The sequence below is a fragment of the Sitophilus oryzae genome, unplaced genomic scaffold, assembly GCF_002938485.1.
Source record: "Sitophilus oryzae breed Bouriz unplaced genomic scaffold, Soryzae_2.0 scaffold_811_pilon_pilon, whole genome shotgun sequence".
Classification (NCBI taxonomy): domain Eukaryota; kingdom Metazoa; phylum Arthropoda; class Insecta; order Coleoptera; family Curculionidae; genus Sitophilus; species Sitophilus oryzae.
The window spans coordinates 4,267,417-4,290,125 of record NW_022147430.1 but is presented as its reverse complement, the minus strand read 5'-3'; the positions used below and the strand labels follow the sequence as shown (position 1 = coordinate 4,290,125).

The following is a 22,709-nucleotide window of genomic DNA, read 5'->3' as shown; positions in this document are numbered from 1 at the left end:
TCTGTTCATACTATCTTTACATTTATTAATTCTGATGCTTTCATATGCATCTAATTGCCTGTAATTTGAGACTTGTTTAATTAATTTTAAATTATTAAGATCTATACAATGTTCTTTATCAACAATATGTTCGGCAACGCAAGATTTATCCGGTCTACCATATCTTATCTGAGCTAAATGTTCTTTAAATCTAGTTAATATTGATCTTCTAGTTTGCCCAACATATTTCTGATTACAATCTTTACAAGAAATTTCATAAATACCCGACCTTTCCAGTGGAGGTGTTTTTATCTTTTGGATTACCTAATAATTGTTGTAATTTATTATTAGTACTATACACAAGTTTAAATTGACATTCTTAAAAATTCCTTTTAGACCACGGGATAACTCTCTATCAAACGGTATCGAAAAATATTTAGACGTATCTTTCTCCACTTGAAAAGTCGAATTTTCAGAAATCATTAACCTATACCTACGTTTTCTAATTAATTTATCAACTAGTAAAGGAGAATATCCATTACACTCAGCTACATTCCTAATGTAATCTCTTTCTATTTCATATCTTTCGTTGGAAAGTGGGAAACTAAGTAACCTATGAACTAAGAAATTTAAACTAGCCATTTTATGTTCAACACTATGATGTGATTCATTAGGAATATATCTGCGTGTGGTCGTATTTTTCCTATAGATATCAAATGCCAGGCAATTATTAGTATTTCTAATAACTAATACATCTAGAAATGGTAATCTGTCGTTGTTCTCAATTTCATGCGTAAATTTAATGGAAGGAAAACGATTATTTAACTTAGAAATAAAATTATCTATAGTGTCTGAATGTGTGTCAAAAACAGCAAAAATATCATCCACATACCTAAACCATACTCTTGGAAAATACCCAAACTGATTCTTAGCCTCCACTTCAAACCTGCTCATGAATAAATTAGCCAAAAATGGAGACAATGGATTACCCATTTCTGTACCTTCCCGCTGTTCAAAAAAGTTGTTATTAAATTGAAAACAATTTTGTTTCATACATAACGATGTAAGCTCAATATATTCACTCACAGTTTTGTTGTCGAGACCATTTGCGTTCAGTAATTCCTTCAAGTAGCCTAAAGTATGTGGAATTGGAACACTTGGGAACAACGAAGATACATCAAAGGAGACCAAAATTTCACCTTCATGCAATGTTATATCTTTAATTTTGTTAATGAATTCAATATTATTTTTAACTGAGAAAGAAGGTTCATGATCAGGTAAATTTTCGAACTCCCTTGATAATAGGACTAATAATCTGGATGAGCTTCAAGTAAAAATACGAGAGGCTTTCCAAACTATTAGCCCTAATATGTTAGCCATTGTCAGACGGGGATTTTACGACCGCCTAGGCTTCTGTCTAGCACAAGAAGGTGGTCTTTTTGAACACTTGTTATAACTTTTTTATTTAGAGTAATATTTTAGTTTTTTTGGGGTTTAGAGAATTTATTTGTTTTTAGTTTTGGCTTGTAAACACATTCAATTAATAAATATTTAAGTATTTTTATTTTAAATATTACCTTAAGTGAAGGTAAACACTTAAAATGAAAATAATAAATACTCGGCACTCCTCGTGTCGTATTCCTAGTCTGTCACGACCGACCCGTCCGAGCACAACTGCAACTGCCTGACCAGCCGACTAGCCGGCAGTAAATCTCGAATACGAACGCAAATCGGGTAAACGTAAATTCGTCCGGCAACTTGCTATGTTACTAGTAGCCCGGTCTTCTCTGTATATAGCTTTTATTTTAAGTTTTTAAAACCTTGGTTTTAAGTCAGTAGTAAATAAAACGAAACTTTTGTTTACATTTTGTTTAATGATTGACGTTTCGACCAATTTTAATTCGGTCTTCTTCAGAATCTATAATATACGTATAAATGATGTTCTACGTTTGTGGTAAGAAAAAATTATATATTATACACATTGTTAGTGATAAAATAGTATTATATATTATAGATTCTGAAGAAGACCGAATTTAAAATTGGTCGAAACGTCAATCATTAAACAAAATGTGAACAAAAGTTTCGTTTTATTCACTACTGACTTAAAACCGAAATTTTAAAACCTTAAAATAAAATAAAAAAAGTCAAGAAAAAATATAATAAAGAGTCAAAAAGAAAAAATATATAGTTTTTAGTTTATAGTACCATATGATCGAAAAGAAATGGCATCAGCGATGGCCATGAAATGAACGTCGGTATTATTTTATATGTAAATTTATATGGGAAATGTCATCAATCGTCATTTCCCATCCAACTGGACGCCGTTTTTTTTTCTATCATACGGTAGATATATGTACAAATATTTTATTCACCTTGTACGGAGCGATCAACATAGTAACATAGGATGATTATTTATCAGCTGTTATTACTAACGTCAAAACAAACCAAAAATTAAATAATATGATAAGTTTTTTGACGATATTTAAATTCGATTTCCATAATAATGTGAGATAATCAAAACGAGATGAGAAATAAATGGGTTTAATCGGAAGGTTTTCTAATTCAGTTATTGAATTAGTGTATTAAACAATATAGATTACGTGCTTGTAAGAAATTTTTATAAAAAAAAAACCCTTATTAAGTATGATATGGTCTCGTACACTTTCGATTAATAATTTATCGGACATGTTTGATGTAAAACCGCTCCACTAAAAAGAGTCGCCCGGCGTAGACTATTCGTCCCCCTCTCATGCATTCTCTGATTTCGTCTGATGGCGCCGGGTACCGCCGATGGCGCCGATAGCTCGAAGCGCACCGCTCTAATGCAGTGCGCGGGCTTAAGGAGGGCGCGCACTGCATCGGATCGGACCGACCAGCAAAAGCGACTGCGACCATCGTACATATAGACGGCGCCGGCGTCCACTAAAACATTTCGGCCTGTAGAGGCCAGATGCCTACCTCTACCTATCTACGATAGTCGAGTCACCACCTTCGTTTCTCGCCGGACTGGTACCGATTCAGTGCGCGTACACCTTTACATTTATTTCAACATAAACTGAAAATCACGTGTCGGTCGTTCGCGCTGATACACCTTCAGTGCGCGTAGAGCTTTACGATATACAAAACTAATTTTCTACGACTGGACATGTAAAAAATGTAGAAATTTAGTTGGTGTAGACAATTAAAATTATACTACTACGTGTAGAAAATACGTAGAATATATAAAATTTTCTACCTACCCAAGCTTGATCCTAATAAAAACTTTTATATCTAGAAGCCAGCCACATCTACGCAGTCGGCGTCGTCTGAGTCGAGTTCGAGCAACGAAGAAAAGATGATGATCACTATTAGTGCGGCGGAAACAGACGACTTGATTATAGCGGATCCATTAGATAGCTGAGAAGCAGCTTCTGTGTATCTTTTGGGCTCATCAGATGACGAACACAGTTACAACTGAATTACTTAAAAATCTGTGATTATAGACTTAAGTTCACCTTCATTTATCTTCGTTAAGTTTTAAGATAATATATTTTAATATAAATACGTATATTTAAATATATAGTACCTTTGAAACATACTGAGTTTTATTTTATACGCGTTCCTATTAGATTGTTCTATGTAACCAGTACCCAGGGCCGGACTGGACCAGAGGGGCCCGGGTGGAATTGTAAGAATGGACCCGGGTGGTATTTTTTTGTGAATTTTTTTGCCTTACGTTTTGGTAAGTTCTTCCCTAAATTAATTTGTTGTTTTAATGTTCACTGATGAAATCAGGGAACTACCCGTAATGCAATGCAAATGTAAATATAGTTAATCCAAAAAAGATTTTGGGGATAACCTCAGAATATTACCGTCACTTTTTTCTGTTTCATTTCTACGCGGAAAATAACATTTAGAAAGAAAAAACTAGAACATTGCACCACAGATTGTACTTAGATTTTTGTAAACACATGACACACAATTGTTATATAGGTTGTTAATTTGTTTATTACTAGCGGCAAGAGCTTTAGGGCTCGAACTCACTGACGACCAGGTCGCAACGGCCTGGCCGTCGGCTGGCCGGATGTATTGCGTTTATAGCTGCGGCCATATGAACGACCAGTTTCAACAGAGTTGTCAGATCTAACGATTTTTTACGTTTTACCAATTAGAAAATATTGTTTCAGAAAGAATTAAGTTTCAGAAATGTTAAAATATCCGAGTTAACTAAACAGCGAAGTTGCTATTCATGAGCTTATTAAATGTTCTAATGTTAAATAATGCATTTAAAATATTCTTGGATTTTTCGTTAATAAATACTGGTGTGGTAAATGGAGTAAGTAAAATCTCCAACCCCGACTATACGATAACGTCGTTATTTCCATGTTTTTCAAATCATAACAGAATATTCTACAAAAAATGTCTATACCTATGTGGCGGATAGAACGTCAACGGTTTCTTGTAGACGTATCTGTTTTAAAAAAGTAAAGTGTTCTCGAATAGTTGAATTTAAATATTTTAAATAGTTTTTTTCTTTATTCTTTGTATTTTCTTTGCTTCCGACGACGGAAAGAGATAACTTTCCGAAACGTTAAGCATTTTTTTTGCTTTGTTAGGCAAATTTGTATTACAGTAAACATAACTTCTGACAAGCAGCGTCCGTTTAGGTTTAAGTGAGAAGTGTTTACAAAAAAATAATTATTTTTATTTTGTAGATTTTCTTGCAGTGCAGTGGCGAAATACCCATACAGGATTTTTTTTTTATAGAATCTACATCCTACGTCTATGTAATATAATATGTGTAGAGTGAGACATGTAACTCGTAAGATTTTCAGCATTATATCAATAAAGGACAAAAACAGTATTGTTCCTAATTGTTAACTGACCCTGTTTGAAAAACGTTAAATTAAATATAATATTTAAAGTACAGTTGTCCTCCATGTACAGGGTGGGTCAAATTCGACGCTTTTAAATGGAAACACCCTTTTCTATAGGAGATAGACAAAAACTAATATCGGTGTCTGGAGCTCAATTTTTGTTAAAAACGTGATGGTGAAAACCGCATACCGATATCTGTTACCGTTTCGGAGTTACGGGGTGTTTTTCAAAAATATGCATTTTTAACAAATCGCTGTAACTTTTTTGCTATGGAAAATTTTGTATTTTTACGAAAACATTTCCAAAGCACCTTTTTACGTAGAATTTAATGGTTTAAGTATAATTTTTTAAAAATTAAAAATTTAAGAATTATTAACAGAAAATTTGATTTTTTATATGGGACACCCTGTATATTTTTAATTTATTGAAAAGAATTTTAAATTACCTTTCCAAAAATATAACACACTTGATATTTTGCTCGGTTCCCCTTCGAGATATCGAGTATATAAAAATTCGCCCGCTTTAATTAAGTAGGCTTTGAACGGCACCGGCTGTAATGCCAAAAAATTCTAGCTGTGAGCATCAGTTAAAACGAAAATAATATTTGCTATGAGAGATGCAAAATTTTATAACAATTTAAAATATATTTAACCAACATCAACACATTTAAACTATATCTAATAACTATAAAAATAAATAGCAAACCAAGACAGGAGATTTTGCTACAGGTGTTCGACATATCGACCGTCTTCTGTCTGGACAGACGGGGCAGTTTCTCGCGGAATTCATTAACTCAGTAGGGGTGAAAGATACCCTCTCATAACTGCTAAGTATTTCTAATTCTTGTCTAGATTATACGGAAGAATAAGGAACCTTTATTCTTCCGCAAATATATCCATAGGATTAGATCCATGGGCACTAAGTCAGGCGGCCTCGACGACCAACGGCTGGGATCTTGGTTAGCTATTCAATTATTCTTGAAACTGGCTGCAAAAATTTGCTGATAACTTTAGCGTTCAGAGGCGGTACGTCGTCTTGCTGGAAAAATATGTTTTCGAGTTCCATTAAGGGCATATCATCAATAAGGGGTCCAAAGCCTACTAGTTAAAAGTGGCGAACTTTTAAAATTTCTGTATTTCTAAGGGGATTATAACAAAATATCAAGTATGCTATATTTTTGGAAAGGTAATTTTAAATTTTTTTTAGTTAATTAAAAATATAGAGGGTGTCCCAAATATAAAAACTATTTTTCTGTTGATAACTCTTAAATTTTTAATTTTAAAAAAATTATACTTAAACCATTAAATTCTACGTAAAAAGGTGCTTTGGAAATGTTTTCATAGAAATACAAAATTTTCCATAGTAAAAAAGTTACAGCGATTTGTTAAAAATGCAAATTTTTGAAAAACATCCCGTAACTCCGAAACGGTAACAGATATTGATATGCAGTTTTCACCATCATCTTTTTGATGAAAATTGAGCTCCAGACACCGATATTAGTTTTTCTCTATCTCCTATAGAAAAGGGTGTTTCCATTTAAAAGCGTCGAATTTGACCCACCCTGTACAGGGTGTCCCACTAAGAATAGCTCTCGGCTGTATCTTGGAAAGTATTAGCCGTAGCGGCTGCGGAAAAAAATATTTATAACTAAAGAGGCTATGGGAAATTGCTGGAAATTATTTTCAAGTTTGTAGAACGACCGCTAGAGGGTGCAACTGCAACAAAAGATAAGAAAATGGAGTTTTTACACAATTTTGCCTAGATAAGGTGTACTATAAGTAATAGCTTCATAATCTTCAGTCAATTTTGAATATTTTTTGTTAGAACCATGTTCCCCTATCTACCAAAATAAAGTGATGGGGGAAGGTTAGATCTGTTTTTATTTGAATATTAATAACTCTGGACTGGATGATCGAAATCCAACAAGCGAGGGCTTGTTTAAAAGAGCGTTTCTTACTCTATATTGTACCGTATAAACAATAATAATAAGCTTCTAAACGTAGACGCTAGGGGGCGTTGTCTTACAATTTAACAAACATAATTGTACTTAAATTAACCAACAACTCCAACTACTTCAAATAATACAGGCATTTTGAAAAAACATTTAAACGATAAAAAACGCTGTTAAGACTATCAAAATGTTGATCTAATAACAATTTGACGTTTATACTATTACGCGAAAAGCAACTTTTTTCCAAAGCCTACCATGACTTCACTGAATCATCGTGTCTTGTTCACTATTATTATCTTAATTATTAGATATTAATACATCTGATGTTATGGTATTCTGGTATTTCGTCGCTTTTAAAATAAACTAACTGTTTCTATCTCATTTTTTTGTTAGAATGGGCCTAATCAAGAGGGCTACTGATACTGTATTGAAAAAATAAAGTAATTAAGGGCTTATTTTTTGGTATTTATTATAATCTTGCTAATATCTTCGATTTGAAAGAAGATATCAAGTTGAGGTTTTCGCTGACTTTTAAAACTTTTACTACTCCTTACTATTAGCTAAAATAACACATACTATCGTATTTAATTTTTTTGAAAAAACGCGCTATGTTTGTTAAATTGTAAGAAAGCGCCCCCTAGCGTTTACGTTCAAAACCTTATTATTTTTATTTTTATGGCATAATATAGAGTAAGAAACGCTCCTTTAAACGAGCCCTCGTTTGTCGGATTCTGATCATCCAGTCCGGAGTTATTAACATTTAAATAAAGATAGAACTAACCTTCCCCCACCACTTTTATTTTAGCAGATAGCGGGAAATGGTTCTAACAAAAAAAATCCAAAATTTACTGAAGATTATGAAGCTGTTATTTATAGTACCCATTATTTAAGCAAAATTCTGTAAAAAATCTATTTTCTTATTTTCCATAGCAGTTGCGCCCTCTAGCGGCCGTTTTACAAACTTGAAAATAATTTCCAGCACTTGTGCAAAAATTACATTAAAACACTATATCTTATAGAAAATAAAATATTGTGCGTTGAATTTGAGGGATTTCATCTGAAAAATTATTAATTTGGAAGAAAACCGGCAACAAGCGGCAGAAAATTATAATATTTTAGTGAAGTCTACTGATCGCAACGACCAACGGACGGCCAGGACGTTAGTGTGCGCAGTATCATTTGATTTAATGGTTTTAGAGGTAGCAGCGGCCTGGCCGGTGCGACCTGGTCGTCAGTGTGTTCGAGCCCTTATAGTTGAAATATGGCAACTTCGACCCGCTCGTCGATAGACGACGCGACGGGACGAATCGGCAGAAAACCCTATAAGTGCATGCGTTCTCAATAGGCAGTGTTACCATTCTGTTCCCCTATAAGTAACTGTCCAATTAACAACCTGTATATTTTATTAGCTAAGTTATTATTCTTCCCCAACTCAGTTTACAATAGTGTGCAGTAACAGCAAATTTTGCGTCAAAAAAATAAATAGTAGTAAAATAAAAATATTTTTTTTTCTTTTTATTCTTGGCTTTAGGTCGTTGCACATAATACATATTAAAACTATTATTTTAATTGTTTAGGGACATCACACTTTAGTATACAGCCATACAGCACGTATTTTCTCGCAGACCGTTTTGTATAAAACATATTCATCGTTTCAATCGCCTTGCTGTATACTAAAGTGTGATGTCCCTAAACAATTAAAATAATAGTTTTAATATGTGTTATTGTGCCATAAATTATTTAAGTTATTGTGCCCAATTTTTAACAATTTTAATTCTGTAGGAATCTACGTTCAAGAGACTTGAAAAAGACATATACTGTCGAAACGTCGTCGATAAAAATAAAATAATGAACAAAATCCAGTAACATCTTTGCAACTCCAACGACCTAAAGCCAAGAATAAAAAGAAAAAAATACATAGTCAAAGAAACGAAACAAAAATATATAGTTAGTAGTAGGGCTACAATTTGTAATGATTTTCATTTAAATTTCAACTAGTACAATCTGAATATTCTCTGACACAAATTGTGAGAATTACCACCACACTTGTTCGCTATTTTCGTATAAAATCAAGCCTATTTAACTATTCTGAAGATCTTGTAATAGAAATAAAAGTTACAACGTGATGCCTATTTGTTGCACAAAAGAATTCAAACATTTTTGAAACTTATCAAACAATTGCGCAACGCATCAAACGTTACTATACATTGGCAACTCGTTGTGCAACAGCCTGTGTTGCGCAATTTGGCCATGGCCGCTATGGGATGCTAACGCTGACTTTTGACAAATCTGTGAACACAGTTAAATTAGCCGGCCTCTATAGGAGTAGTTTGATTTTCGGGCGTCCGTTATCCGTTGATACCTTGTTGATACCACCTGTGATACCATGGTCCGACGACGCACACTGGTCGATTTTCGCCGAAACGTGGCAAAAAATATTTTGCAACAAGAAAATAACCTGAACGTTAAAAATATCTATGATCGAATAAAAACGGCGTCAGCGATGGCTATGAAATGAAGATCGCTGTCATTTTATATGTAAAACGATATGGGAAATGTCATCGATCGTCATTTCATAGCCATCATCGCTGACGCCGTTTTTATTCGATCATACGGTATAAGGAGGAAATAATATATTTATAATGGGAAACGAGCGGCAGTGATAAAATCGATTTAAAACTACGTAAAATCGTGAAAAATAAATGCGAAAGTACATTCTCCATTTCTTTGCATAATTCTTTATCCAAAACAAAATAAAAAGTACATATTTTTACTTAAATATTAAATACACACCTCCAGAATTATCATTCATGGTAAAAAACGCTTTTCCAAAATTACAGGGTACTAAAAACCGTAATAACAATTTAACAAATTATGTTTAATGTTTATTAACACCATAATTAACACAATGGTATTCCAAGTGACAGTTTGTTTTGAAATTGTTGTCAAGTAACAAGACGACACTTTTTCAACTTTTTTTCATAGCCAACTTGTTTATTTGGTGTTTTGCCTGGTACATTTGAAACATTTCTGACAGGGTAATTTGAATCTTGTTTTTATTACTTTTTGCCACATTTCGCCGAAAATCGACCAGCGTGCGGCGTTCTGATTGGCCATAGCGTTTTCGCCCCACTTTTCACCCGTAAATTATTTACTCCAGCCCGTCAACGGAGAAAGATCGTACCCTTCGTACCTTTGAATAAGAAGACTAAGGAAGGAGCATAATGCTATCCATGTATTCATGCATGGTGGGCGGCATGTGGGCGGAAAAGCCACCATAAAAGCTCTCTAGGGTGGGGATCCTTGACAGTTCTGTTTGACGATTCATTTGACACATTTGAATTTGATTTGAAATTTTGTGGATTTGTCAGTCTTTACGGAGCTTATTTTATGTTATTTATTATTTATTCTACTACTGATAGTTGTATAAAGGTAGTAAATCTAGATGGAAATTGTGGCAGAACTTAAATTAATAGTGACACTATCGCGATTTATCGAAAAACACTCTAAAATAGTTGGTTGTGTAGCGTGCGGTAGATCTCGGCAAAAATTGAGTGAAATAATGGAACAACTTTTCGCTAGTAAGTGACTATATAATATACGTGTAGTAAACCGATCATTTATGAAATTCACTTAAATTAACTAAATTATATATTTTTCTGCATTTTAGCTTTTATTTATTACTTATCAAAGATTAGATGTCAAAGAATTTAGATACGTTAATTTGACTTACCTGCTTCAGTAGCGTATCGGATGTTTGTGTTAATAAATACTTATTATAACTTATCTATTTTTATTAGAATTATATATTTTTATAACAATTTTAATAACTACCAACATTTATTCACAACGTAAAATAAAACAACAAATTATTGAGTCTACCCCACGTCTACCCTAACATCATAGTTTTACATTTTTTAAATAAAATTAGAACGACACTGATAAACCGGAATTTAAGTCGGCCATATTTGAGGTCCATCGCGGTGTACCTAAGATTTTTGATATGCTCCTTCCTTAAGCCGGAGTCTCATGCATCCGAAATCCGATGGTACGACATCCGAAATTTGAAGTTATCGTGTGAAATAAAAAAAGCCTGTCACATACATCCGAAAGTTCGTTCCGAAATTTGACAGTTTTAACATTTTTCTGCTGCGCTGAATAGAGATTCATGTCATGTTTTATTAGAGAAACACTTATAAAAACAACTTCCTCGCCAAAAATCCCAAAATTGCCCACTTCCCACTAAACTTTTTTTAAAACAAATGTTTTCAAAAAAGTGAGGTTAAAAACACACGATATCGTACAAAAGTTAAACAAAATTTAACTTTATACGACGTCGGATGATTAGTTAAAATTATCGGATAAAAATTGTTGTCAAAATATTTCGACCAATAGGAGCACCGTCGGATCGTCGTGTCATCGGATTTCGGATGCATGAGACTCCGGCTTTAGTCTTCTTATTCAAAGCTTCGTACGAAAACGGACGTTTTGACACTTTTTTAAAATTCGTTCGTTATCGTACGATCTTTCTCCGTTGACGGGCTAGAGTAAAAAAATTATGGATGAAAAGTGGCGCGAAAATGCTATGGCCAATAAGAACGGCGTCGGAAAATGTTTTACTGATGTTTTTAAAAGTCATCGATGTTTGCTTTCGATGTTAACATCGATGTCCTGCACCTTTGCCCAGCACTAAACTGCGCGAGCGGGTGTTCATCTTCGAGAGCTGGCAACCCTGATTATAACCTATATGTTTTGTTTATTCTTTTGAATTATTACTAATTATTACTTTATCAGAGATTTATTACAAAGTTACAGACAATGTAAAGCAAATTTATAAAGAATAAAGAGCTTTGTGGTCTTTGTGTACAATAGCCGCCATGAAAGTGTTGGAAATAGTTTTAAGGATTTTTCTTCTTAGTTTGTGAGTAGTTCTCGGAGATTTAAATGGAATATTAATGCTTAAAAGTATTTATTTTATGTTATTTTAGGGGAATAACCATGATCTATACCGATCAATGTACAGATTTAAGAAATAGATTCGCCAACGCATCTTCTGAATTTATTAGTTGTTCTATTAATTATTCAAGACCTATTAAATTTTGCGAAAATTGTGTTCAACAATATATCTATTTGCTAGAAAGTTACTCTAATATGTCCAAGGTAAATTTATATTATATATTAAGCATATCCTATATAAATATATTTTTTTCTAGTTCCCTGCCAATGATACTCCATGTTTAAATCACTTTATAAATCTAGATCGATTAGGCATAGTGGAAACTTTATTTGAAAATAGTAAAAATTTATGGAGTCGAGCAAAGTGTTATGGTAAACTTTTTTAAATTGTATATTGATGTACACAATATTAAATTTGTATTGTATATGGCTTGGAAGTGACGATCGTTGACATTCCCTACTTAATTTTATATATAAAATGACAACGATCTTCATTTCATAGCCCCATCGCTGACACCGTTTTTTTTTCGATAATACACTAATACAGTACTATAATCTAATGATATCTAATTTTTATATTTTATATAAATTTTATGTATGCTTTTTAGAATGTTTTGTCACTTCTAATGGTGTTCCCTCAACCAATGTTTCTGATGAAACATTGAAATTTAATGGATATTACAATAATTTTAACAATTGCATTACAACTAATTCTAGTAATATATGTTCAAAATGTATGGAGTATTATACAGATCTACAAAGTTATTATGTCAGTATAAGCAATGAAAACGAGAAAATTGGTGTTTGTATGGACATTGTTGATGTGGTGAGAAATAAAACCTGAAATATCTTCCTCCGGATTACATTTTATTTGTAGATGAATGATACTTGGATATATTGGGGAGTTAAATGTTGTAAATTCCGAAAGCACAATGAATATATTTTTATATGTTCTACAGTTATGGTATTTATTCTGACTGTGTCTTATTATATATTAATAAAATTATATACAACCAAGAATTCTCCAACTATAATACAGCGTAAGTAGATTAAATTAAGATTACAAATTGCTAGTATTGACTATTTGTTTTTATTTTATAGAATCGAGGTTTGCCAAAGTACTTAACAGTTTAAGTACATAAAATAAGTTGTGGTAACTAAATACAATATGATCGAAAAAAAAACGGCGTCAGCAATGGCTATGAAATGAAGATCGCTATCTCGCTGAAAATTATATGGGGACTGTCATTTATATTCATTTCCAAGCCACTTGGACACAGTTTTTTTTCGATCATACAGTATTTATAGTGTGTCTGTTAGGTAAATACGTTAAAAATGTATATATACATCTCTATTTATAATAATTAATCTTTACAGAAAACTAGTGATAGAATAAATAATAAAATGACTTGTGATATTAAATGGTATATAATAAATACATATCTTAACAATAAGAATGTATCTAAATAAAACATTTTGTTAACCCTATAGATTATCTTGCTATATAGTGCACTAAATGCATTTAAAAGTCCTGGGCCCTATATTTATTCTGCAAATGCATAACCTCCATTATGTAAATCCAATTTTACCTTTGTTTAAATTTTTTTATATTTTTCTTCCCATTTGTATTAAAATTCTTGTGCTTCACTGCACTATCTCGAGAAGGACTGTCTGTTTCAATTCCATTAAGTGATCCATTGGTAGAAAATGGATTAGTAGTTAGTTTTCCAGTGATTTTAATGTCTGCATCAATATTATTACTCATCGGTGTATTTGTGTCATTTGAATCATCATTTATTTGTGAATCGTCAGAATTTCTATCCACTGCGAAATGAGTGATTTGTTAAGAAATAACTTATTTTTCATTATTATAAATCAATATTTCAACATTTAAAAAAAATATAGTATAATTATTCATGCTTTGAATATAAAAACTATTTTAAGAGAAAATATGCAAGTAAATGTCATGCAAAAAAAAACAAAAAAAACTCTTAAAATATTTATTAATAAAGTTTAAAATGAAATATACATATAAATTAATATTAAAATATATGAAAAAACAATACATTTCTAGCTACTACTATAAGCATATGGATTACTATCTAGCTCATAGTTCTTACTTTTTTCCTGGTTTTGATCTGCAATTCCACTAACAGCCTGAAAATATTTTTTTTTTAATATATTAAGAGACCTATTATAATATGCTTACAGCCATAGAGGTAATTGAACTTTTTGAGAATAGTCTTTCAGCTTCCTTAAATTTCCTGTTCCGTTTATCTGCTTTGGAATTTGTTGTTTTGTTACTTGACAGATATCTGTCCCACCCTCGTATTATATTTCCATACAGTTGTGTATCTTCCAGATATGAACCTTCAAATGCATAAATTTGTCTTTCCAAACTTGCTAGGGTTTCCTGCAAAAATGTTTCCAATAGAGTCTAGTTAATTTATAAGCTCAAACACAGAAGCCTCAAATATATACTTACGCCAATTTCAGCCTTTCTTTTTACCAAATCTGCGAGTTCTTGACGTGCATCTATAGAATTAGTTTTACTTGTCATAGTAATTATAGTAGTAAATAGTGAATGTTAATTTAATTATAACTAAAAATTATTAAAAACACAAAAATAGTTTATCAACTACACATTGAGGAAGTAAACAGAAATTGACGTGACAAGTGATAACTGACACTTGTCACGTCATATGGTTTACATTTAAACCACAGATAAAAAAAATCGGTAAGAAGTAATCAAGGATGGGTGTGTCAAAACCAATACCATTTTTTTACTGTAAAAAACGTGGTATATCCATGGCAGGGTTGATCTATAAATAGTTGGTGACATTGAGCGTCGAGCAGGGTTCGGAAAACTACATGTTACTTTTAGGGTGCAGCCACACTATCCTAAAAACGGCGTATCGGCGTAATGACCTTGAATAGATTTCCAGTAATTCTATTGGCTGAAACATTCATCTGTCAGAAATTTTATCTGTCAAATTCATCTGTCAAAAATTTCAGCCAATAGAATTACTGGAAATCGATTCAAGGTCGTTACGCCGTTACGCCGTTTTTAGGATAGTGTGGCTGCACCCTTAAAAACCACATAAACTACATTACATGTAGTTAATGTAGTTTATGTAGAGGGTGTAGTTTATGTAACCTATGTATGTAACTTTCAAATGTCAAAGATTTGAGGTGAGGTTATAATAAGTTGAAGCTTTAGAAAACACAATGTATTTAAGAAAACAGAAGAAATATGGCTTTAAATATAATATTCACACATCATATTTAGACCCCTCATACAAAGCAAAATTATTCATAATATCAATACTTAGTTTATTAACGTATTTTTAATGTAGTTAATGAACGGGAAAAAACGTAGTTTTTGAAGAAAAACTACACGTAGTTAATCAGGTAAATTACGTCTCAGCTAACTACTTCCGAACCCTGGCGTCGAGCGTCACACACAGAAACATCTATTGGTATTGGTAAAGGTGTGGATCAGGGTTCGGAAGTAGTTAATTAAGACGTAATTTACCTGATTAACTACGTGTAGTTTTTCTTCGAAAACTACGGCTTTTCCCGTTCATTAACTACATGAAAACTACATTAATAAACTATGTATTGATATTCTGAATAATTTTCCTTTGTATGAGGTATCATAGAGATAATATGATGTAAATATTATATTTAAAGCTATATTTCTTCTGTTTTCTGAAATACATTATGTGTTTTTAAAGCTTCAACGGTAATGGTGTGGATCCGGTGGCTGACCTTGAAACGAATTTTTGCTGTATATAGTCACAGACACTACGCATGCGCACACCTTCGACGTTGCCAGATTGCGAGTTATTTTGGAATTATTTTCAGTAGAAAACAAATATGTGCTTTTCAGTGTTTTTTTGTCAATATATACCGTATGATCGAAAAAACGGCGTCCAGTTGGCTGGGAAATGACGATTGAGGACATTTCCCATATAAAATGACAGTGATCTTCATTTCATAGTCATCGCTGACGCTATTTTTTTTTATAGTATGCGGTATATTATTTATATTATTATTTTAATATTTCGCACAACACGTGAACGCTTATTATGTATTTTCATAGTCAATAAAATTATATAGAAATAAAACTCTAGATTCCTATCTAGATTATTATGTTACGTTTAAAAAGTGCTTTATTAAAAATTCGGGAAATTAAAAGGGATGTGTCCAAGTTTTTTCTTTTTTTTAAGCTGTAGCTCCATGTCATGTTCATAATAGGTTTTTTTTAACATTTCATCAAAACTACGGAGGCCTTAAAAGGCCTTTTAGCCTCCGTAACTAAAATTGTAGAATCAGCTTCAGCAACATTAACATCATCAGTTACCTTGTTTAATTCTGCTTATACATATATTGCATTAATTTTTCTGCTACATTAAGATTTCTCTATTCTTACACCTAATTTATGTGATTTTCTTAGCATATATGATTTATAAACCATATTTTTCCTAATGGAAGGATGGAATAGGATATGCAAAATTAAGATATTTTAACTTTTATTTTCCAGACCAAGTATAATATAGTATTAAGATGAAGACAACAAATATTATAAGAGAGATCATAATATAAATCACAAACTAAGTCTTAATTTAGTCTTGTATTTCTATTATTATTATTATTCTTATAAAACTAATAAGATCAAAACTCAACCTTCACCATATTGTCAAGATTTGGCATTATAGGAAACAAGAAATTGAAGTAAATTAAGAAAAGAATATCAAAGTACACGATATTAAATACTGTAATGTATTCTACGATACAAACCATCTCCCTTCTAAAGAGAAAAAGATAAAACATAAAGCTTATTTTAGTCTTATCAACACACTCTTCGATAAAATATATGTCTAAAATTGCTATCAATCCACTAACTTGATATTTTAAAGAAATTATGATACAAACATTAATTATAACCAAAGCCTCTATCTCCGATTGACGTGTATTGTTCTATAATAAGACTCGTCATGGCAGTACTTCAAAACATCAATACATATATAATCAAAACTATTGTTGCCTGTAAATAACTAGAAATTAAATAACTTGAAAGAAATAAAATAATTCTAATAAGTTTAAAACCATTAAGAAAAAATCCGTAAATGATAAATTTTAACTCTAGTGTAAATATATATATAAATGTTATTATTATTACAATTTTATATATTCATAATACTTTCATTTCACAATCTTCATTATCCTTATTACCTTAATTTTGGATATCGAGATAAATCTGAAATTATAAAATTAATTATAGAATTTCTATTCTTATTGATTAACACGCAAAAAAAAAATTTCAACTGCAAATAATTCGAAAATAAACTGCAATTTGGCAACATCGACGATGTGCGCTTGCGTAGTATCGATGATCAAATGCAGCAAATATGGGCTTCAAGGTCAGCCACCGGATCCACACCTTTACCGCTTCAACTTATTATAACCTCACCTCAAACCTTTGATATTTGAAAGTTACATACATAGGTTACATAAATTACATCCTCTACATAAACTACATTAACTACATGTAATGTAGTTTATGTAGTTTTTAAAAGTAACATGTAGTTTTCCGAACCCTGGTGTGGATCCGGTGGCTGACCTTGAAGCCTGTATTTGCTGCATTTGATCATCGATACTACGCAAGCGCACATCGTCGATGTTGCCAAATGGCAGTTTATTTTCGAATTATTTACAGTAGAAAACAAACGATTTTTTTAGTGTTAATCAGCAATAATACAAATTCTATAATTCATTTTATAATTTCAGATTTATCTTGATCAAAACTTAAGGTAAGAAGGATAATGGAGATTGTGAAGTTAAGGTATTATGATTGTAATCGGAGTTGTAAGTGTTGTAAGTAATATAATATTGTAATAATAATACCATTTATTTATATATTTACAATAGATTTAAAAATTATCATTTACGGATTTTTTCTTATTGGTTTTAAACCTATTAGAATTTTTTTGTATCATCAATATGACACATTTATTATTACATCCAAGTTGTTGTTGATTAGGAGTGCGTTCCACTAAGCGCTCATAATGCTCAAAATATGCTTTCGGTCGTTCCACATGACGATCGCGGACGTTGTGGTTGCGGCGTAAACGTCACTAATGACGTCATTATTTTCGTTCACGCCGAGCTCACAACGACCCATCTGAATATTAGGATCGAAGTGGACGTTGAGGAATTTTGGCGCAATTTTTAAAACTTAGACAAAAGATTATCGACTTAGGATAAAAATTTTCATAGATTCTCATAGCCAATAATACGTGGCCTAAGTGTTCGCTTTTTACGTCGCGATTTTGTAAAATTGCATTCCACTATTAATTCGTCTAAACTAGATGAAGGAGTTTCAGACACATTCCGATGCACCAAATATCCAACTGTCGCCAAAGACATTTTGATTTCTTTTTTTTTATACAGATTTTTTGAATTCTCTTCTGTGATTTTGACTATTATTTACTATTTATTTACATACATTGACAAGATTGACGCTTAAAACGCCCCATACCCATTCCACTTGAGTTTATGATTTTAACGCTCGCAAGCAAGTGGAACGGGAAAAATCGCGATCTTGAGCGTGAACGTTATGAGTGCTTAGTGGAACGTACTCTAGGTATATCAATTATATGTATTGAAGTACTAGGTATACCGCTTGACGAGTTTTATAGCACAAGTCGATGAGATAGAGGTAACATTTTACTTAGTTTGATTGTAGTGTGTTTGTATCATAATTTCTTAAAAATATCAAGTTAGTGGGTTAATAGCAATTGCTTAGGCACATATTTTATCGAAGAATGCTGATAGGATTAAAATATAAGCTATATGGATTATGTCGTAGAATACATTACAGTATTTAATATCCTGTACTTTGATATTCTTTTCTTAATTTACTTAATTTCTTGTTTCCTGTAATGCCAAAATTAAAATTATTATTTATTATCTTGATAATATGGTGAAGGCAAGGTTTATTTTTGATCTCATTAAATTTATACACATACCAACTTAAGACTTAAGCAAAACTTAAGTTAGTTTGTGATTAATATTAAGATATTTCTAATAATTTTTTTATGTCTTAATACAACGCACATTATGCTTTGTGGTGTGGAGAATAAATGTTAAGATATCTTAATACTTGCATATCCTTCCATTACGAAAAATATTATTTATAAATCATATATGCTAAGAAAATCACATAAATTAGGTGTAAGAATAGAAAAATCTTAAGGTAGCAGAAAAATTAATGCAATATATGTATAAGCAGTCACAACTGTCAGCTGAAGCGCGGCAAGAGGCGAACGTACGTCTTATGAGGATGAGCAATCCTACCGTTCTTGGATGATACTAAATATAATAATTATTTAATTCCTTAAATTATTATGCACTTTGCCTTTCCACATATACCCATAAAATATATTGTTTCTACATCTTTCCGTTTTCGTATAATGAACCGAGGCGAATGAGGTGCGCCACCCTGTATAATAAGAGTGAGTTGACGGAAGATATTTTGGCTATGGAATTTGAGTAGTATGGCTGGCAGTTCCGGTGCTAAGTGTTACTGTTTACAAGAGTAGCCAACAGATTCAGGTTGCTGTACGGTACTACTATACAGAGTGTCCCATGTGTGTTTTATGGGGTTACTCGGTATCTCTACTCCTAAATGAGAAACCCTTAAAACACAGGAAAATGGGATACCCTATACATTTCTAAAATTTTTGAGAAATGGTGGAGTATTCTAGACTTTACAATTTTATAACAAAAATAAATATAAAGTAGCATATGTAGGACACGTGAGGCAACACTCAAACTATTACACTGTTTAAACTTTTTGAATTAGCATACATTTAAATTAACATAAGATTAGATTAAATTGGTTTTATGAGGGCATTATTTTTTAACTAAAATTATACTAAATTAACTGAAAATAGAATGTATGTACAGGGTGGGTTAAATTCGACGCTTTTAAATGGAAACACCCTTTTCTATAGAAGATAGACAAAAACTAATATCGGTGTCTGGAGCTCAATTTTTGTCAAAAACATGAGGGTGAAAACCGCATATCGATATCTGTTACCGTTTCGGAGTTACGGGGTGTTTTTCAAAAATATGCATTTTTAACAAATCGCTATAACTTTTTTGCTATGGAAAATTTTGTATTTTTATGAAAACATTTCCAAAGCACCTTTTTACGTAGAATTTAATGGTTTAAGTATAATTTTTTTAAAATTAATAATTTAAGAATTATCTACAGAAAATTTGATTTTTTATATGGGACACCCTGTATATTTTTAATTTATTGAAAAGAATTTAAAATTACCTTTCCCAAAATATAACACACTTGATATTTTCCTCGATTCCTCTTCGAGATATAGAGTATATAAAAATTCGCCGGCTTTTAAATAAGTAGGCTTTGAACGGCACCGGCTGTAATGCAAAAAATTCTAGCTGTGAACATCAATTAAAACGAAAATAATATTTGCTATGAGAGATGCAGAATTTTATAACAATTTAAAATATATTTAACCAACATCAACACATTTAGACTATATCTAATAACAATAAAAATAAATAGCAAACCAAGACATGAGATTTTGCTACAGGTGTTCGACATATCGACCGTCTTCTGTTATGGACAGACGGGTCAGTTTTTAAAAATTTCTCGCGGAATTAATTAACTCAGCGGGGGTGAAAGATACCCTCTTATAACTGCTAAGTATTTTTAATTCTTGTCTAGATTACACGGAAGAATAAGGAACCTTTAAAAAAATATACCCATTGGATTAGATCCATGGGCACTAAGTCAGGCGGCCTCGACGGCCAACGGCTGGGATCTTGGTTAGCTATCCAATTATTCTTGAAATTGGCTGCAAAAATTTGCTCATAACATCAGCGTTCAGAGGCGGTGCGTCGTTTTGCTGGAAAAATATGTTTTCGAATTCCATTAAGGGCATATCATCAATAAGTGGTCCAAAGCCTACTAGTTAAAAGTGGCGAACTTATAAAAATTCTGTATTTCGGAGGGGATTATAACAAAATATGAAGTGTGCTATATTTTTGGAAAGGGAATTTTAAATTCTTTTCAGTTAATTAAAAATATATAGGGTGTCTCAAATAAAAAATAATTTTTTCTGTGGATAACTCTTAAATTATTAATTTTAAAAAAATTATACTTAAACCATTAAATTCTACGTAAAAAGGTGCTATATTATATTTTCATAGAAATACAAAATTTTCCATAGCAAAAAAGTTACAGCGGTTTGTTAAAAATGCACATTTTTGAAAAACACCCCGTAACTCCGAAACGGTAACAGATATTGATGTGCGGTTTTCACCATCATGTTTTTGATGAAAATTGAGCTCAGACGCCGATATTAGTTTTCGTCTATCTCCTATAGAAAAGGGTGTTTCCATTTAAAAGCGTCGAATTTGACACACCCTGTACAGTACGATGAAAAATATTCCACAAAGAAAAAAATTGTGAATAATAGTGGTTTTTGCAAACAAATCGTTTATTCTGTTGTAAGATGTAATCTAGATATAAATCGGAGCATTTTATGTTAAATATAAGGATGTTTCAAAATACATGTGCTAATTCTCGTTTGGAGATTCCTCACGTAAAAATAATATTTATTTTTTTACATCAACATAGTAACGTAGGTCCGATTCTACTTTATTTCGTAGCTACAGAGTGTAAAAGTCTTAATATTTTATCGATTTATTATAATTTTCTTCCAAGTACTTTTAGCGTTTCGAATGAAATTTTGATCGTAAAAGATACTGTAAATGCGACATATTTTAATGCTAAAAAAGTATCGACATATTCACCAAGGACGTGCATAGGGGATAGGGATTATCACTGGAATATTTTTCTAAAAAAAGCGTGTACGCCACTGACTTTTTCACTTGGTAGCGAAATAGTGTAAACAGTTTAATGCCGATTAAAAATTGTCTCTTGATATTTTGTCGATTTCGGCCTACTTGATGAGATAAACGCAATTTTATTAATTTGCCTTGATCCAAGTCTAATAGCAACCTTTAAAAATTTTAATATCATTAACTTGCGAAAGTTTTAAATGCGTACTCATTGATTCCTCATAAAAAAAATATGAAAAAAGTTCCTATAAACATGTGTATGGAAATGCATAGTTTTAGAGTTACAGGGTGTTAAAATTTTTAAAAATTATTTTTTTTGTAAAATACGTATAAAATGTAAATACTATTATTTTTTATTTGAAATTGCTGTATGTTGGACTAATAGCAATAGTAACTAATAGTAATAATATTTAATAATAAATTAGGTAAAATATATAATTTATTAGGCAATGTTATTTTTATTTTAATTTTATTAATTGTGATTAATAAAATTGCGTTTATCTCATCAAGGGAGGCCGAATTCGACAACATATCAAGAGATAACTTTTGATTGGCATTAAACGGCCTACACAATTTTAATATCAAAAGAAAAAAAAGTTAGTGGCGCACATGTTTTTTTTTAAATATTCCAGCGACGTGCATATGGGTTACATATGCACGTCGCACGTCCCTGATGAATTTATCGGCACTTTTTTAGCATTAAAATATGTATCACTTATAATAACATTTAACCTCAAAATTTCATTCAAATCACTAAAAGTACTTGGAAGAAAATTATAATAAATCGAAAAATTATTAAGGTACTAAAACCCTGTAAGTACGAAACAAAGTAGAATCGGACCTATGTTGATATGAAAAATAAGTCTTATTTTTAAGTGAGGAATCTCCCCATGAGTGATGACACATGCTTTTTGAAACACCCTGTTTTTTAAGTTATATTTGCTTTTTTAAATACTTTCAACTTCCTTGCACTTTCTATTTAAGCATTTACTAATTTGTTTATTTTAAATAAAACTACCTATATACTATACTGTCCTATACTGTACCTATATACTATGTG

At 31.7% G+C, this 22,709-nt stretch overlaps 3 protein-coding genes across 5 annotated transcripts in view; 2 read left to right on the top strand and 1 right to left on the bottom strand.

The window, feature by feature from the left end:
• Positions 1–3,552, top strand: part of LOC115889172 (transcription factor Sp4-like) — a 63,350-nt gene extending 59,798 nt beyond the window's left edge. For all 3 annotated transcript variants that reach the window (XM_030909128.1, XM_030909127.1, XM_030909126.1), the window contains exon 11: positions 3,254–3,552. In XM_030909128.1, coding sequence (XP_030764988.1) covers positions 3,254–3,379 — 126 coding nt within the window. In that variant the 3' untranslated portion in view covers positions 3,380–3,552. The remainder of the gene's footprint in view (positions 1–3,253) is intronic.
• Positions 3,553–11,435: 7,883 nt separating this feature from the next.
• Positions 11,436–13,200, top strand: LOC115889227 (osteopetrosis-associated transmembrane protein 1). The gene is made up of 6 exons (XM_030909173.1): positions 11,436–11,708; positions 11,776–11,947; positions 12,001–12,115; positions 12,352–12,569; positions 12,621–12,783; positions 12,845–13,200. The coding sequence occupies exons 1-6, from the start codon at positions 11,665–11,667 to the stop codon at positions 12,883–12,885; spliced, it is 753 nt and encodes a 250-aa protein (XP_030765033.1). The 5' UTR covers positions 11,436–11,664; the 3' UTR covers positions 12,886–13,200.
• LOC115889228 (chromatin modification-related protein MEAF6) lies at positions 13,187–14,425 on the bottom strand. Its single transcript, XM_030909175.1, has 4 exons — positions 14,229–14,425; positions 13,953–14,156; positions 13,864–13,900; positions 13,187–13,567 (listed from the first exon to the last, which is right to left on the bottom strand). Exons 1-4 carry the CDS (start codon positions 14,301–14,303, stop codon positions 13,329–13,331), a joined length of 555 nt encoding a protein of 184 aa, XP_030765035.1. The 5' UTR covers positions 14,304–14,425; the 3' UTR covers positions 13,187–13,328.
• Positions 14,426–22,709: the final 8,284 nt, after the last annotated feature.